Source organism: Pseudochaenichthys georgianus, chromosome 18 (genome assembly GCF_902827115.2).
Source record: "Pseudochaenichthys georgianus chromosome 18, fPseGeo1.2, whole genome shotgun sequence".
NCBI lineage: Eukaryota > Metazoa > Chordata > Actinopteri > Perciformes > Channichthyidae > Pseudochaenichthys > Pseudochaenichthys georgianus.
The window spans coordinates 18,523,019-18,541,542 of record NC_047520.1 but is presented as its reverse complement, the minus strand read 5'-3'; the positions used below and the strand labels follow the sequence as shown (position 1 = coordinate 18,541,542).

The window sequence follows — 18,524 nt, the reverse complement described above, 5'->3', positions numbered from 1 at the left end:
ATCATGTTTAAAAAGCAGATCAGCCCATCTGTTGACGTTCTGTCAGCGTCCTTTAAATATGTTAATGTGCCCTTCAGCATCAACTTCACTCTGAATTGTTTGGAAAGAAGAACTAAGTGGGTGTCAGATTTTGTCAGGCTAGCTTTTGGTTCATTCCTTAACATGAATTAGTAAGCGGCTTCGTGAATTAATGATGGCTACACCCTGCAGATTTGTCTCACACAGTAGGTGACAGAAGACGTGATGTCTCAGACTTATGAAGGTAACATCTGTGTTCAACAGTCTGATCAGTGTTACTGCTCTCTGGGGCTTATGGGACGAGAGAAAGAAGTCTCTGAATATGAATCAAAAGATTGGAAAGAAGCTCTTTAGCTCGCTATTTTTGGCAAAATGTGAATGCCACTAAGAAGGTTAATGGAGGATGAAGACATTGCTTTAGGAAGTTGTGTGTGTGGTAGTGTGTGTGTGTGTGTGGTGTGTGTGTGTGTGTGTGTGTGTGTGTGTGTGTGTGTGTGTGTGTGTGTGTGTGTGTGTGTGTGGTGTGTGTGTGTGTGTGTGGTGTGTGTGTGTGTGTGTGTGTGTGTGTGTGTGTGTGTGTGGTGTGTGTGTGTGTGGGTGTGTGTGTGTGTGTGTGTGTGTGTGTGTGTGTGTGTGTGTGTGTGGTGTAGAATCACATATGTACCTGCAGAGTATCTGGAGGAGTACAAGGCCAGCCTAGAGCAGACTACAGAGGAAGTCTCAGATGAAATCCATGCAGTCCCAGCTCCAGATCCGAAGTATGTACTCATTCTGTGCACAATGACTTGTGTGACGTGCCAGTTACATTTATAGGTGCCCTGTTTGCATGCATGTTTGCTAGGCAGCAGTCTTCCTGTGAGTTTATGTTTTGTACCTTACTGTTTCCGTTCACCTTGGTATTTTTAGAGATATTCCTAACCTCCCTGAGCGGGAAGACGGAGAGGGAGAGGAGAGTGCCTCTACAGCAATTGGAACCCAACCCAGGAAGTGAGTACACACTGTATTTAATCTAATAATATTGTGAACTTTCAAGGAGATATGGTTTTGACAGTGGATCCACATATTGAATACACTCATTGCTGCTTGAACTACGTGGGATTTAATAAATGACAATTTTCCCCAACATTGAGTATAAATATTAACAGGTTTTTGTCAGATTCAGTTCTCTTGCAGCTACCTCAAAGACTCCTGTTTTTTTCTGGTTAAAGAAAAGCCTACAGAGACCAAACTGTATTCCAGAAAGAATATTGAGTTGAAATGTGGTGATAGTCTGTCCAACTAAATAATAAACAATACAAATAGCAGTGTTTCATATGAGTTAACTACAATGATGACATTTGCATCAAAGAATCAAAGTGATGTTATTATAGAAAAAATAAAGGGGATAACGTTTACAGTGACATATCAGTAGAAGAGTCACATTTACGAAGTGTACAAATAAAAATGCATGTGTACCTTCCTCAGAGTGGAGCTCTTCCGGGCGCCAGGCAAGTCTCTGGGTATCAGTATTGTCGGGGGCCGGGGGATGGGCAGTCGGCTGAGCAACGGAGAGGTGATGAGGGGCATCTTCATCAAACACATACTGGAGGACAGTCCTGCGGGACAGAACGGGACCCTGAAGACTGGAGACAGGATCGTAGAGGTAAGGGAACAATACAGGTGGTAGAACAAGCAGACGTGAAGTTGTTTATTGTGTGTAGTTACCTCCTATAGTGTTATTTTATTAAGGTGCAGTAATGTGAGAGAACTGAAAAGAGTTTAACATCTTTAAAAAAGTAAGGATTCGCCAATATGTTGTGTGACAGGTGGATGGAGTAGATCTAAGAGATGCCAGTCACGAGGAGGCAGTGGAGGCTATCCGCAAGGGAGGAAACCCCGTCACCTTCTTGGTTCAGAGTATCATCCACAGGCCCAGAGTGAGTCTAAATAATAGGCAAACTAACTACCTCATTCTCTAAAGGTCATTATCCTTTTCCACTTTCACCTCATGTAGCAGTTCATCTGCACGGGGCCCTTTCAAAAACCCGGTGTGTCAGGTTTGATTTTGAAATATCCAATGAGAGCAACAACAAACCCTCTGTGTCATGTTAAATAAATTAGCAAGTTTTTAACCTCTAACTGCTACTCCTTTGTTGTTTGAAAGTGCCCTCAGGCTTTAAAACAATGACTAAATAGTCCCTGCAGCTGGTGTCAGATCTCTCAGAGTCAATCGCTTGCATTCAGATCTATATACAGTCTATGATTCAGATATAATGCTTTCCTTAGCATGGCTACTTATTAAGCCTTGTAGCAACTCATAATGTAGCACATGCAGAGCAAGAATTCATGTTAATGGAGAACTAAACTCCACGACAGTGACTTTAAACAGATTTGAGGGGAAAAGCTTTACAACCCACTGTATGCTAAATAGGGTTAGGCACTAAACAGCAGTCAGACAACAACAGTGGAGTGTTTAGCAGCTATTAGCTTCACTTAGCAGCCAGATGATATTTCCCTTTGGAGCTGGTAAAGACCAATACAAAAGAAGAAGAGGGAGAGTGAATAGAGAGCTGCATGTTATGGTACTACCCTGAAGTTAGCATCTCCATGGTTCCACACATGTGTGCACACATCGGATCAGCATTTTCTGACTTTTAAGTAAAGAGCTAACTGAATCCACATTACCTCCGCTAAGCTAAAGCTGCTACAATAAACCTGCTAACGTTAAGGCACTAAGCTAAATGCTAATTAAAGCAACAAATGCTACGTGGGATGACGTTTAATGAACACAACTTTAAATAAAGTTAGCCTCCAACAGTACAAAGAGTAAACCTTAAAACATTGGTTTAACATTTTGGTAAAATCACTTAGTTTTGACTACCGTACTTTTCGGACTATAAAGCGCACCTGCATATAAGCCGCAGCAGCTAAATTGTCCGTCTGTCTTGCTCTCGTTCTGTCTCTCGGTTCCACTTTTACTTTGGCGCGCTACCTGTCTCACTCTTTTCCGGCCTCCAGCTTTTCCTGCTGGAGCCCGCCCCTTAGAGGTGGCGGGCGCGGACCGGTCATAGAGCCCACAGCGTTAAAGGTGGTTAATTTTACCTGTACAATCCATAGATTTAGGAGGTTCCCTAGTGGCCGTTAGCTGTACACAAAAAATGGGGGGAAAAGTCGCGGTTTATAGTCCGAAAAGTACGGTACTCTAAATTACATCAAGTTTTGTGATCTTTAGGCTAATGTTAGCCATTTTCTGGTTCCATTCTGTAGGCTATGCTGGGTCAAGCTAACCTTCTGCCTGCTGTACTAGCTACCCATATGGGGATTAATTACTTTAAAAGACGTTAAAACCTTTTGTCAATAGTTCACATATCATGTTTGACTACATTATGAGTTGCATTTATGTCCCTCCGCCCTGCTTTCTCAGCCTTTGTCAGTATATAACCCAGCTTGCATGCCACATCGCACATGTCAGGTAATCCTTCCTCTCCATCACACTTCATCTTCATCCCTTCTGCCTCCACACTGTTAGCAAATGTTCTCTCGAACTGCATATTTGACTCAATGTGTATATTGACAGACTAAGAATTGGAGTTTCCTTCCGGGAGAAAAAGAAGCAGGGCTTTTATTTTAATATCCAGACATCCTATTCTGTTTTCTATCACAGGGTATAATCTAAGGGTAACAATGAGATAACCCACAATGCTGTTTTTAATCAAAAAGGGGTGAAATCTATTGTGTCACAGCACAATAGAAACTCAAAACCTGTGTGTAATGCTGACATTCAGTACACATTTAGACTAGAATCCTAATGCAATTTCCCCATGAAGTTAGCATCTCCATGGTTCCACACATGTGTTTCTTGAAATGTCCCCTTGGCAAGAAACTCCTCAAGTAAGCAATAGAAAAGCAAATAAAGAAATCATTCCTACTGTGTGGCTCTGCGGCTGTCAAAATGTGCTCAAGACTGCAAGACATGATATTGAGTTGCAGCTCCATTGAAATTCATCACAATGGACTGAACAGTGTGAGAAATATTATATTGATTGGGCGATACCTCTAAGTGCTGTAGGCAGGCCATAATGCCGTTTTTTTAAATGCAGCCACCTGCAGAGAATAAAGCATATCCATGCTGTCTGCCTTTAAGTTTTAAATCCTTCTCTTGTAAGCGGTGAATATCCTCAGGGTAGCCTCGAGAAGTCTTTGAAACATTCGGTTAAAGTATTTCAGAGAAAGAGGCTTTGCTGTGATTATTTTTTGATGTAGAGGAATGGCTGTCCTGAAGGAAGTAGCTTGACCGAGACACCTTCAGCGACGAAGCCACCCCAGGAGGAAATAGACTTTAAGTGGACTTTCCAAAATTCCAAATGCAGATACACAGACTGATTTTCATTGTACATTTTCAATGGTGACTCATTTAAATAAAACCTGAGGTTCCCCACAAACTGGCCTTTTCCTTCCTCCTGGATGGCCTCTGATTCAATGTTGTCAGAAAAGTTCAGCCTTCGTGTTAAATATCCGTCATGTTGTCAGCTTGTTGGTCCTGTGTGTTGCTTTTAGAGGCCGCTGCTGCCCTTTCTGCAGCTCAGTAGCCACCGCGGGTCGAGTGCTTGCTGCATTAACCAAACCTGCTTAGCCCCTGCCCCCCCTCAGGTTAGAAGCCCCCTCCCCATGTCTGTCTGTCTGCTTATGTGTGTCCCCTGTACTGCTTTACACTGTGTGTTAACTGAGCTGCATGAGGACAATGAAGGAGAGCATGCATGCGTGTGTGCTGAGTCCTGGGTTAAACATTAAAAAATCATTTGGAATGCAGGTTTACTAGGGCTGCACGATATGAGAAAAATATGCAATATCTTTGAATATTGCAATAACTATATTGCGTGGGATAACTATTCAGATATTAAACTCTGTTCTGCTTTCAGTATCGGGCAAAAAAACAACCATTTGAAGGAAAACATTTCAAATTCGAACGGCACCAATAAAAAAAAAAGAACGATACTTTCATTTTAAAGTGCACTTTTCTACTGAAATGTGATTCTATTCTCTCCTCCGAGCACATGTTGCCTCTTCCTGTGCTCTGCTGCGGCCATTTTGTTGCAGCACACAGTTCAATCATAGCACAGGCTTTTACTATAATTGCATTTTATTTTTCCTCCTGTCTTCAGCTTCCAAGGCCCACTTTCTAACAATTATCCCTCAAACATTGTCCCAAGTGTCTCACTGCCGATGCAAAGGAGACAACTTGATAAGACAGGCAGCACTCAACACAAACACAATCATGTGAAGAACTGTAAACGGCAGTATCTTTTTTTCAAAACGCCAGACTTTCTTGTAAAACCTTTTAAGCTCCATCAGTGAGGATAAAGGGTCACGATTGGACCGACATGTGATGCTGCTGCAGAAGCTTCTCCACTCAACACATCAATGTTGGCTGTTGTCTAAGAAATGTCTGTTTTTCTTCAGTAGCCCCAACATAAACACATGGTTTTTTATGATGCAGCATATGGTCATTCAAAACACTTTGTATGAACTGATTAATATTAACAGGATTAAAATATGATACAGTAGGGCATATAGGATCGGTCATTTATCAATTCATCATCATCTGTGCCATGTACACATGTCACATTGCAGAACATGCAAAGTCAAGTAAGGCCAATGAACTCAAAAAGTAATGGTCCAAGATGTCATTCAACAGAAAGGATGATAAACAGGAGGAGAGTAAAGGAGGAAGATTTGGTAAAAAAAATTAAGATAATATTGACAAAAAAAATCTGTCATTTTTATATAGCAAGAAAACAAATGTTGTACTGTCAATGTTTTTTTTCTTATATCGTGCAGCCCTATGATAAAGGATCTTTCACTTTGTGGTGACGCAGAAGTGAATGTTATGACAGTTTTCTCCATTCAAATGAATGTGTGAGTGTTTACCTTCGTGTGTGTGTGTGTGTGTGTGTGATGCGTGGCAGTCTTCGGGAGCAGACTCCGGAGAGGACAGAGCTGCAGCTGTGACGAAAGACAACAAGGACAAGGTGGGTGTTTCAGTTAACCTCCGCTGAGTGTTTGCCATTGTTCCACAGCTCAGAAAGTGTTAGCTTTAAAAGTTTGGAGTAGCTGTGTTTCACCTTTCTGTCGATAGATGTAGGTTTGTGTGTTGTCGTCTAAAGTTCTCACCCTTTGTCTTTCTCCGTAGGAGGCTTACAGTTACAGTAGACTTTTCCTCCGCCTCTCCCCAACTAACCCTTTCACTCCTACCCCATTTAAGGTTTGTGGGTCTCTGCGTTGAGCACTCCCCTTCCTCACTCTGTGTATGATGTACAGCAATGTAAATACACCTTGATACAGTTCAGGGCTGCAACTAAGCATCACTTTAATTATCAATTAATCAGCAGATTTTTATCTATAATAATGATTTGGTCCGTAAAGAGTCAAAGGCGATGTTTTCAAATGTCTTGTTTGTTCACCCCAGAACCGTAAGATATTCAGTTTTATTTAAAAATATTTTTTTTTTCTGACATTTTTGCATAATTAATCCATAATTATTATTTTGTTGATGGACTAGTCTTTGCGGCTCTAATACAGTTCATGTTTTGAATATATTTTAACATGCTGTACATTCATACACTTGTTCATGTCCTAACATCTCCTCCATCTGTCACCTTTGTTCATTTTTGTGAAATCAAAATGTTTTGTCCTGTTTGTCTTTTGTTTTTTCTTTCTCGCTTTCAAAAACATTTACTCACTTAAGTGGATGACAAAGACACCTTGGAGATATTTTTGCACATCATCTTGTTGTAAACCGATTTAAACAACAGTTAAAGTGATCAAAATGTGATTTATTTCCCCTGGTTTTCAGGTAAGTGTCATGATGAGTGATTATTGTTTAATTACATCAGTTATAAAAAAATAACGATATACTTAAATATAAGCATCACATTATAAATTAAGCTATATTCTAATGAACCTAATTCTAGCCTTAAGCTATATTAGTATATTACACTATTATTTCTCAGCCTAACATAAAAGTGATGAAGCAGTTGATGTAAACCAAGCATTTGCATTATCACATCTTCATCTCAACAAGCTTCACGATAAAAAACCCCTCCTCTTCCTCCTCACCTCTCACTAATAAACTGTTTTCCAACTCCTCCTGTGGGGTGACAGTCTGTGAAGCGTGAAGCGGTGAAGGCACCTCCCACCAGCGCCGTCCTCCCCCTGCCGGTGATGCCCCATGTGGGGGAGACTGACACCGACACACTGACGGAGAGTCCTGGAGGACCTGCAGAGGAAGAGGAGGAGGAGGAGCAGAGGGTGGAGCAGCAGGAGGAAGAGGAGGATGAGTTTGGATACAACTGGAGTGAGTGTACTTTGTCTTTTATTTAAATGTGCAATTATATACTGTGTCGAACAAGAGTTAAGGCTTTTTTTGTCATTTAAGGGGAGACACAACAGGTACAAAGGACAGTGTGTGTCTGGCCTATCAATTCAATCCTAGTTTAAGTGAAAGTGACTTGGGAGAAATGTGCGGGAGAGCATTATAAACCCCTGGAAGTTTCATTTTAATAGTATAGTTAAGGAATACAGACAGGATATGCATTGACAGAAGCAACATGCTTTATTACCTCTCTGCCACTAGAGGTCCTCAAAGGCACTTTTAGTTTCTCTCATGTTCATAAATCCATCTGCAAGAAGAAGAGCACACATTCACGGTCTTTATGTGGCTGTGACTTTGGTAAAATTAAACTCTTAGACTGCTGAATGTCAAACTGCAGCACGAAGTCACCGCTTCAAGGAGAACGGGTCACACAGTCAGACACATTCAACTCAGGAGACCGGACTTCCCGCTGCACACACCTGGGACGCTGTGTGAGAGAGATTGTGTGTGAGTGTGTGCATGTGTGTGAGAGAGTGTTCCCGTCCTGGATAAGATTGATGAGGTTGGGCCCAGGGAGGTGAGTTGTGGAGATTAGTGCAGGACTGATGGCCCAACAGTGGCAGGAAACCCAGAACAACAGGAGAACATTGGTCTGTCTAACGGAGAGAGGGAGGGAGACAGGAGAGGATGGAATAGATGAAAAACTTTGCAAACAAGTTTGAGACAAAGAGATTAAACTCAGCAGCCTGACATGTATATCTTTTGATGCCTGTGGGTGTAACCAATTCCAAAAAATGACCCTTCTTTTAAGCAACACGACAGACAATGAGAAATGATACATCAGCAGAGATGGGAAGTAGTGGAGTACAAATACTTAAGTAAATGTTTTCTGGTATCAGTACTTTACTCCACTTTTTTCTGACAACTTTACTTTCTACTTGTTACATTTTCAAACCGGTTACTTTAGTTTTAATCTGCATTTGGTGGCGTGATCATTATTCTTTAGAGTCATTGCGTGCCTTTATCCATCACTTCCTGGTCTTCTCTAAAGAAGAGGGACCAATGGAAACGTTGTCATGTTGCCGTTGTTCAGCATGTAAACATTCATTAGCTAACAATGACATTATTGTTCTATTAATATAAAGGGAGGTCAGGTACTCTTTAAAGCAGCTGCTAGCTATGGGTACTTTCTACTGAAGTACATTTCAAAACCCATACTTCTTTACTTTGACTTGAGTAAAGAAGTTTAGTCAGTACTTCTACTTTTACCAGAGTATTTTTAAACACGAGTATCTGTACTTCTTCTTGAGTAAAGGATGTGTGTACTTTTGCCATCTCTGTACATCAGTTTACATCTTTCTGTCTTCACCTTTTCCAGAGAACGTCTCCCAGCGTTACGGCGGCCTCTCGGGGGTCCTGCACATGATGGAGCTGGAGAAGGGGAGGACGGGCCTGGGTCTCAGCCTGGCCGGGAACAGGGACCGCTCCCACATGAGTGTGTTCGTGGTGGGCATCGACCCCAACGGGGCGGCGGGCAGGGATGGACGCATGGTGGTGGGGGACGAGCTGCTGGAGGTAAGGGGGTTTGGGAAAGAAATGTCAGGATGTTTCAATACATAGAGGAATAATTCATTAATGATATGTGTGTGTATCCGGTCAGATCAACGGGCAAGTCCTCTACGGACACAGTCACCAGAACGCCTCCTCCATCATCAAGAGCGCTCCTTCCAGAGTCAAAATCATCTTTGTCAGGTAAAAAACGTCCTATGAGCACACTTTCATGGCACCTATATTTCATTGTCAGACTGTTCATGATCAAATCTGACCTAAAAAAGTTCAAATCTGTTGTAATGTTGTTCAAAATACAATAGAGGGGGCTGTTGCGATTCAACAGAAGCACACAGTTGAAGGCGGAGAGTCAGAATATAAATTAAGTAACACTTTCTTCCTCATACAAGCTAAATGTATTGTTACAAATATTAAATTGTAGTTCAATTTGAATATTAAAACTGGGATTTACACACCACTATAGCTGCATCTAAAAGGTGTTGTGTATGTAAAGTAAAACAATTGAGTATGACAAAGTGACACTAAAGAAAAACGTATTTATAAGTGTGCTGTTTGTGTACTTTTCTCCCACAATGCAATGCACAAAGGTAATCTTCATAGCCAAAACGAATAAAACAAAAAACACATTTAGAAAACAATAGATACATCATTTTTTTCTTTATTACTGTAACTGGGCATTTTGAAGTGGCAGTTTATTGAAGAATCATTTCTTTGTTTTTTACTTAAGAAAATGGCACACTATAACTATGATTGTGTAAACAGATCAGTGAGCAGTCTACACATCAGCACAGAGTCTGACATGTTGACCTTTGACCCCTCCTCAAACAGCCCTCTCCAGAATCACACTACTTAACCTCCTACTTAATTCTCATCCCTGCGCTGACCCGGGGAGAAACACTGATCAGACGTGTAACTCATGGAAGAGCAGGGTTTATTTAAGAGTTATGACTCCCTCTCTCTGGAGCAGGAACACGGAGGCGCTGCAGCAGATGGCTGTGGGACCGGTGAGAGAGCAGGAGGGGGGAGACCCTGAGGACCCCCCCACTGAGGTACCACCCACAACATGGCCCCACAAAAGCAACAGTCACACATGATGCAGATGTTAAAGCTCTGTCTGCATATAACTCACACACTTTGATTTGTGCTTCTACTTTGCCCACATGTGGAAGACATACACAGACACGTTACTTCAGTGAAAGCACCGCAATCTAAAATAGTCATTTACAAGTTAAAGTCCTGCATTTAAAATGTTACTTTAGTACATGTATGGATAATGCTATCATTTTGTAACCACGTAATTATTGAAAGTATAATTTGTTCTATAAAATGACAGAAAATATTGTTTTCCGCTTTCTCAAATATGTATATTTTAAAGTGGATATCTTTGGGTCTTTAAAGACATCAACTTGGATTTTGTGATAACAAAATGAATCCCTTGAAAATGATATTATTGTGTTGGTTTAACTAACAAATACATGTAGTTAGGAGTAGTTAATTTTTCACTACACGGAGCCAACATGACTTTGTAATACTACTGGGTAGTAAGTATAGTACTTCATCTAATGTGTCAAAAGTAACTAAATAGTAAGTAAAGAGTACGATATTTCCCCTGAGATGTAGAAGAATAGCAGAATAAAGTAGCATAACAGTAAGTCAAAAATGTAAACTTGAGTAAATGTACCAAGTTATGTTCCACCCCTGCTCCTGTGCAATTCAGTTTGTACGCTGCAGCACGCTCCTAAATTGTTTTAATGCCCGTTTGCTCCTAAAAGTCTCTTTGTGTGGTCCTGCAGTTCCTGTGTGACCACCAAAACCACAAACACACGTACACATGTATTTATACTTCAAACTGCACTAACTAACTGCTGCTGTTTCCTCACAGCCAGAAACTACTGCTGCTAACGGAGACACTTTGAAATATATTCATCACGCCATAAAGCTGAAGGTGAGACACTTCACACGGAACAGACTGCTCTTTGGAACCACCAAAATAAAGACCATAATAGACAGGAAGTCTGGCCATAATGAGGGAGGTGTACACAAAAACAGTCAACGGGGTATGACAGAACGAGAGCGGTGGAGTCTGACTAACGGCCAGGAAACAGAAAAGAGACGGAGTAAAAAGAAAAAGCAGTTCCAAAGGGTCATAAAGCCTCTGTTCCCCCAAAAGAGAAACACATTGCTACCTCTTGTGGTGTCTACTTTCTTGCCCTGCAGATATTTTCACTTATATTTGCTAAGGTTTTCAGAGTCAAGCATTGAAAAACTTCACATTTGAAACACGTTAAGCAAAGAAAATAGTTCCTGCGGTAAACTGGAATATATTCAGTTATTTTATATACCTATTCTTAGATATATCAAACAGCAGAAGCCTCAGACTCATTTGGAAACAAAATTATTGTGATTCCAGTGAACTAATGGCTTAAAAAGAATGAGGGAAAAAGACCCCATGCGGTGTGTGCAAAGCCGCAGGAGCTAACAGTGAACATGTGGCAGAATCGGGGCAGCTGCTTATCTTTCTGGAGATAATTATCATCATTAATGCTTGTTTTCTGCAGCTCCATTATTTGCTGTGTGTACTCAATGCTGTGTTTGTCCAACAGGAGGACGGGGGACTGGGCATCACCTTCGTGGAGGGAAACACAGAGAACGGAGTGGAGATTCAGAGTATATCTGAAGTGAGAGGACACACAGGGAAGGCAAGTCTCACATCCTGCAGCTGATGATGAGTGCGTGTTACAAAAGTGATTACTGATCTAAAGTGTGATGTGCAGGAGGGCTGTATGAGACCAGGGGACAGACTCCTAACTGTGAACGGGGAATCGGTGCTCGGCTACACCGTGGAACAGGTACATAAAGTATTCCCTGTGAGTTTTCTTATGTCAGAAGAAGAGATGATGTCTAATGATTTATTCTCTGTTTTAGGTGGACGCTCTCCTGAGGACATGCAAAGGTCCGGTGAAGCTCACCTTCTCGTCTCTCCCGTCCACCAGTGAGGATGGGGATTGCTCCGATGGCATCCTCCCAGGCTTTCCCAGCATGCATAGCATCGCAGCAACGACTCTGAGTCAACCGGAGGCAGAGGCAGTGATGAGTGGGTCCCCTTTGTTTGGACGTTTGACTTCTTATTCAGGGAGAAGGATCAATCAGCTCACTTTGTTCTTCCTCTGCTGCAGGTCCGAGTCGCTCCTCCACCCCCACCACGCTGACCTGCGACCCCACGACGTGTCCCATCATCCCCGGCTGCGAGACGACCATCAACATCTTCAAGGGCCGCACCGGCCTCGGCCTCAGCATCGTGGGGGGCTGCGACACCCTGCTGGTAGGAGAATATCAATGACAATCTGTATATTATTTAGAATTTCTGCATTTTCCCGTCATTTTGTTAGATTGGATATTTACCTTAGCCGAAATGTTTTCAAAAATGTTCAAAGCAATATCAATGTGTAATTGAAAGGTTTCCTCTGGTCTGCTGTAAAATCATTGTATCTCTTTTGAGCATTTGTCAGCAGGAAGTTATCCAAAATGCACTTTTTTTAATCCGATTTTAAGCCGATTTTAAACGTGAAAATGCATTATTAATCCTCTGTGGATAACTCTGCAATGTAATGTCTAAAAGCAACTAAACCTTATGGCATCACACATGTAGTACTAGCTTTTTATAAAGTTAGTTGCACAAAATGTATAAATTTGCTTGCAATGACCCATGCCTATTTACAGAACCTCTGAATTGTAACCTCAAACTGAAAATGTATTCACTGTTTGACCACTTTATATCAGAGGAGAAGAGACACTAAACATCTCCTGAACCATCCACACTGAACGAATCCTAACCAGGAGAATCATTTCCAAAAAATACTGTAAATCCTAAAAAACAAAAAGTACCATGACTGTACTTTAAGCCCCCACCAAAACATGCCACCCAGTGAGAATGTGTGCTGGCAGGTTCAAAATAGCCGCGGTGACTCAGGAATGTAGGAAATGATGTTGTCCCAGCCTTCCTCCTGCTCCTCCTCCTCCTCCTCCTCCTCCTCGGCACATCTATTCTGTCTGCTCAGTCAGGCTTGGTGGAGCAGCTCTTTGTCCGCAGCAGACAATATCCAGCCCAGGAATGTAACCTCTGAACCCCAGATGACACTCACACTTAGAAAACAGAAACCAAAATAAGTCTAAAATTATCCTCGCTGCAAAGATGGACCTTATGCAACCTGCTTTATATTTCCTCGCACTACCTACTGTCCCGTATCCTTCTCCTTTCCTCCAGTTAAATCACTACTGCTCTCATTTTCTTTCTTTTTGTTCTGCTCTCTTCCTCTCACTGCAGGGGGCCATCATTATCCATGAAGTGTATGAAGAAGGAGCTGCTTCTAAAGATGGCAGACTCTGGGCAGGAGACCAAATCCTGGAGGTATAATGAGTATCACAAACGAGCTAGATAAAACTGAGGCTGAACACAATGTCAATAACTGAAGGAGCTTTCGAATAAATGCTTGGTTTAGTGTGAGAAATGCATCGATATACGACTCTAATATACACTATAGAAACGTTTTAGCATTACGAAGTCTTCATTTTAAGGACTTCCAGGGTCTTTTTTCAGTAAAAGGCATAATTTCCCATCTTATTTTTGTGTTTAGCCGGCTGTTGTGTGCTTCCTTGTGAACGTATGACGCTGAGAGACCTGTTAAGTATCGCAGCTCAACTTGGATTTGCCCTGCGTTTGACCTCAGGCTTTGTGAAAGAGGGAGGGGGCGGGGGAGGAGATTTGTTATGGAAGCTCAATCAGTAGACCTGAAATTAAGGGCGTGCACACACACAAACACACACACATTCAAGGCCTTATGACTTAATTGCCCTCTTCTTTTCATTTGTGTCCGGGAGCCAAGCTGTTCTGTTTAGATGATCAGGTCAGAGAGGAAAAGTGAGCGTGCGCTGGGAAGAAGCTAATGGGGTATTTCCCTCCTTTAATGTGGGCAGAGGAGCCGGACATCGATCCTCACGCTGACCACTCAGCTTCCCTCTAAGCGTTGTAACTTTTTCATATTATGATCCAGAGTTAGATAGCTCAGCAGTTTGAAGAAATGTGACCTCAGCGGCCAAAGGAAAGTTCTCTTTTAGCATTAAATGACGCTGTTAAGACTTTTACAGCTCTCTGCGGCTGCTGCATTCACTCCATATAAAAAGAGATGAAAAGCAGACTGTTTACAATGAAGACATTTTCCCAGACAGATTGTTTTATGCAATAAACTACATGTAATGCATTATTTATCATATTCTGTGGTTCTTCCTAAATGTTTGAATCTTGTACAGACTAATTTCAGCATATATTTAACTGAACAGCACTGAAATGTTTAGATCACATGAAAAACAAATAACTTTTATCAATTGTCAAAGTAAGGATTTCTGAAAAACGCTGACATTGTGTTACTGGAGACACGATAATATCTAACTTTACACTGACCTCTCAGGTGAACGGCATCGACCTGCGAGTAGCGAGTCACGATGAGGCGATCAACGTCCTGCGGCAGACCCCCCAGAGGGTCCGGCTGGTGGTCTTCAGGGACGAGGCGCAGTACAAGGAGGAGGACCTGTGGGACTCCTTCAGTGTGGAGCTGCACAAGCAGCCGGGACAGGGCCTGGGCCTGAGCATCGTGGGGAGGAGGTGAGGGCGATTAGTGCTAGGACTACAACTTCATGCATAGTGGGACAGTATTACAGTTGTTATTATTATTAAGTTAGCATACAAGGAATCTTGGTAACCCTTAATATACACGTAAACATAGCTTAGAACATAATTACTAAGAAAAAGGAAGAAATAAAACCTTGAAATTGTCTAATTTTTGTCTTTTTAAAATGATGAGCTTGTCTCTTGAGTATAAAAACAGATACACTACAAATATAAAAAATAGGTAATGGAAATGATGGAATGGAAATATATTAAACATAATTAAATAGTTATCTAAGAGTCAACATAGTTTGACAGTAACTGTATACTTTCTCTTTTTTAATGCAGATCACGGGATGAGAGGTAAATTAAGAGTGTATATTGTGTATAGAGCTAGATAAATAGAGATAACAAGACACACAGTGTTCTTGTTATATTTAAATGTAGATGCTATAGCCAGAGAAATGTGTGTGAAAATAAGGATGGCAGAAAAAAGTGCAACACTGAAATAGCTGCAACCACATAAATGCATGCATTCCCAAACACACAACCTTACAAACTACTGACCTCCAAACCTCGTAGGACAAACAACTGTGGCTGAAAAGTACTAGAGCTAAAAATCACCTTTAAATTCAATCATATTTCTGACAGTACTGATGGATATGATGCTTTTTTACCATCAGACATTTGAAATAAGTTCAATTTAGAGCTGTGAAGGAAGCTTTACACACGTCTGACTGGCACAGGTTGTAGATCTTCTTACACAAACACCATTTTTTTTCATTTTTTCACATAAATATTTGCAGGTAAAGCACATGTGGGAGAGGGGGAGTAGTGACTTATTTTACCTCTGGGATCATACGAAGTGAATGACCTGCATTCCTGACCTGCATATGGACCTGCATTGTGGGGAAAAGAACACAGGCTGATCAGGAGCCCGACGCGAAGCGGAGGGATCTAGATCGGCATGAAGGTGTTTCATCCACTAAGAAAAGTAGTCCGTTGTTACTGTTTGAACTAACGTAGCAACGGCAGGAACTGCTTCGATAGTGTTTTTGAGGAGCTTTTGATTACAGATTTGAAAACATCGATGCTTGCTTTAAAAGTAGCACAACTCATTATGTCAAACCTTGAGAAGTATCTAGATATCCCTGCCCTAATGCCAAAGTAACTGCACACTGAATATGTGTCGTCGTTTGATGTCTATGTCTGGACCGCTGCGTAAAAAGGAGGGTTTCTGCCCGTTACTTCTGCGCTGTTTTCTTGGCGCTCTTGTCTTGTCAGTTAGAAAAGCAAACTGCATTCAGTTTGCTTTTCGGCCAAACTGTATACAGTTAAATCGAACGGACTGCTTTGTGCAGATGTGAGCGTCCTTAACAACGGTGAATAAGTCCTTGACAGCGGTCTGTCTGTTCTGGATTAACAACGTGTCACGTGTTCTGAATTGACCAATCAGAATCGAGTATTCAACTAAGCCATGTAATAAGCAAGGGATAATGTGCAGTGACGCGGTCATTATGGGGAAAAGAACACCGACAGACTGATCAGGAGCCCGACGCGAAGTGGAGGGATCTAGATCGGCATGAAGGTGTTCTTTTCCGCATAATGACCAAGTCGCTGCACATTATCCCGCTTATTACACATGGCCACATTCTCCCAATATTAATTGAAATGCTTTTATGGATTTAGAAAATGATTTTATTGATTTAAAAAATAGTTGTATGTATTGATTTAAATTGACATGCATCCGCTAAGAAAAATAGTCCGTTGTTACCGTTTGAACTAACGTAGCAACGGCAGGAACTGCTTTGATAGCGTTTTTGAGGAGCTTTTTGATTACAGATTTGAAAACATCGCTCCTTGCTTTAAAAGTAGCACAATTCATTATGTCAAACCTTGGGAAGTATCTAGATATCCCTGCCCTAATGCCAAAGTAACTGCACACTGAATATGTGTCGCCGTTTGATGTCTATGTCTGGACCGCTGCGTAAAAAGGAGGGTTTCTGCCCGTTACTTCTGCGCTGTTTTTCTTGTCCCAGTTCGAAAAGCAAACTGCATGCAGTTTGCTTTTCAGCCCAACTGTATACAGTCAACTAAGCCATGTAATAACAGTGTTTATTACATGGCTTAGTTGAATACTCGATTCTGATTGGTCAATTCAGAACACGTGACACGTTGTTAATCCAGAACAGACAGACCGCTGTCAAGGACTTATTAACCGTTGTTAAGGACGCTCACATCTGCACAAAGCAGTCCGTTCGATTTAACTGTATACAGTTTGGCCGAAAAGCAAACTGCATGCAGTTTGCTTTTCTAACTGACAAGACAAGAGCGCCAAGAAAACAGCGGAGAATAACGGGCAGAAACCCTCCTTTTTACGCAGCGGTCCAGACATAGACATCAAACGACGACACATATTCAGTGTGCAGTTCCTTTGGCATTAGGGCAGGGATATCTAGATACTTCCCAAGGTTTGACATAATGAGTTGTGCTACTTTTAAAGCAAGGAGCGATGTTTTCAAATCTGTAATCAAAAAGCTCCTCAAAAACGCTATCAAGCAGTTCCTGCCGTTGCTACGTTAGTTCAAACGGTAACAACGGACTATTTTTCTTAGCGGATGCATGTCAATTTAAATCAATACATATAACTATTTTTTAAATCAATAAAATCATTTTCTAAATCCATAAAAGCATTTCAATTAATATTGGGAGAATGTGGCCATGTGTAATAAGCGGGATAATGTGCAGCGACTTGGTCATTATGCGGAAAAGAACACCTTCATGCCGATCTAGATCCCTCCGCTTCGCGTCGGGCTCCTGATCAGTCTGTCGGTGTTCTTTTCCCCATAATGGCCGCGTCACTGCACATTATCCCTTGCTTAAATGTGTGTTAAACGTTTAAATGTTAGTCTGTCATATTTGTATATAAAATCTATTTATATAATAATAGGAGATTCAGTAGTTTACTGGGCTGCTGCAGGATGAAAAGCCACGTTGGTTATTTAAATGAAGTTGTAAATCATTCTCTCACATTAGTTTTGCTACACAAGTGGAAAAAACAACAATGCTCCATAGGAAGAGACAGCATAAAACTCTGGTTTGAAATGGAAAGTGCAAGCTAGCAGTTAGTGGTGAGGAGTGACAGCCAGGAGTTTGTGGCGGATCGGATGATCTGCTTAGTTTTATCCACGTGGAGATTGGCACCTCAGATATGCAAGGTCTGCAGGGAGGATGTGCTTCAGGAAAACTCACACAGGTCTCTGTCAAATCAAACCATTTATTTGATTGATAAAGGAATACATTGCAGGGGAAAAATGTTTCCGATATAATGCAGCCCCATCTCTGCATTTATCTGCATTTCCCAGAGGTCAGCGCTCAGTGAGCATATCCTGTGTGACTATGTTGACCTTTGGCTTCAGACAAACAATCTTGTGAAAGGATGTTTTGAAGATTGATCACTTGAACACTTTTTGGGGAGATAATTAGATCGAGAGAGGGAGAAGCATGGGGTTGTTGCTGAGGGGGGATGAGCAGGTGGCAGTAACAACAACGAACAGCTGACTTTAAGGTGTGAAAAACACTTGTGTTATTACACTCAAGTTCTAAAGTTAATATCTCATGAAAATGTAGTGGGTTGAAGATGGGGAAGCAGTAGTCAGGAGGCATTCAATGTGATAGCTTCTCCATTTTTCTGCCTGACTGCAGCAAGCTTGTTCTGCAGTTTACGGTTTTTAAAGTAGTTAAACTGGGCAGTACAATCACCACGCTCCACCATCAGGCCAATGCTTATGTGGCAACATTTCAGACGTCCCCTGTGCAAAGGCACATATCTATTTGTTGCCATACATCTAAATCAGTAACGACAGCCACTTTTTGCAGCTAGCTTGCTACCTCAGCATACACCATTGTAAATATGTTTTAAAC

General features: G+C 41.5%; 1 protein-coding gene across 1 annotated transcript in view; it reads left to right on the top strand.

Moving 5' to 3' along the window:
* The window catches only part of LOC117463378 (multiple PDZ domain protein-like), a 64,686-nt gene that overhangs the window by 42,095 nt on the left and 4,067 nt on the right, over nt 1-18,524 (top strand). Inside the window, 17 exon segments of the mRNA XM_071206580.1 lie at nt 669-776; nt 925-1,005; nt 1,483-1,660; nt 1,824-1,934; nt 5,964-6,026; nt 6,188-6,259; nt 7,159-7,351; nt 8,748-8,944; nt 9,030-9,121; nt 9,906-9,987; nt 10,821-10,883; nt 11,542-11,637; nt 11,713-11,787; nt 11,864-12,032; nt 12,115-12,260; nt 13,263-13,346; nt 14,404-14,597. Coding sequence (XP_071062681.1) covers nt 669-776; nt 925-1,005; nt 1,483-1,660; nt 1,824-1,934; nt 5,964-6,026; nt 6,188-6,259; nt 7,159-7,351; nt 8,748-8,944; nt 9,030-9,121; nt 9,906-9,987; nt 10,821-10,883; nt 11,542-11,637; nt 11,713-11,787; nt 11,864-12,032; nt 12,115-12,260; nt 13,263-13,346; nt 14,404-14,597 — 2,004 coding nt within the window.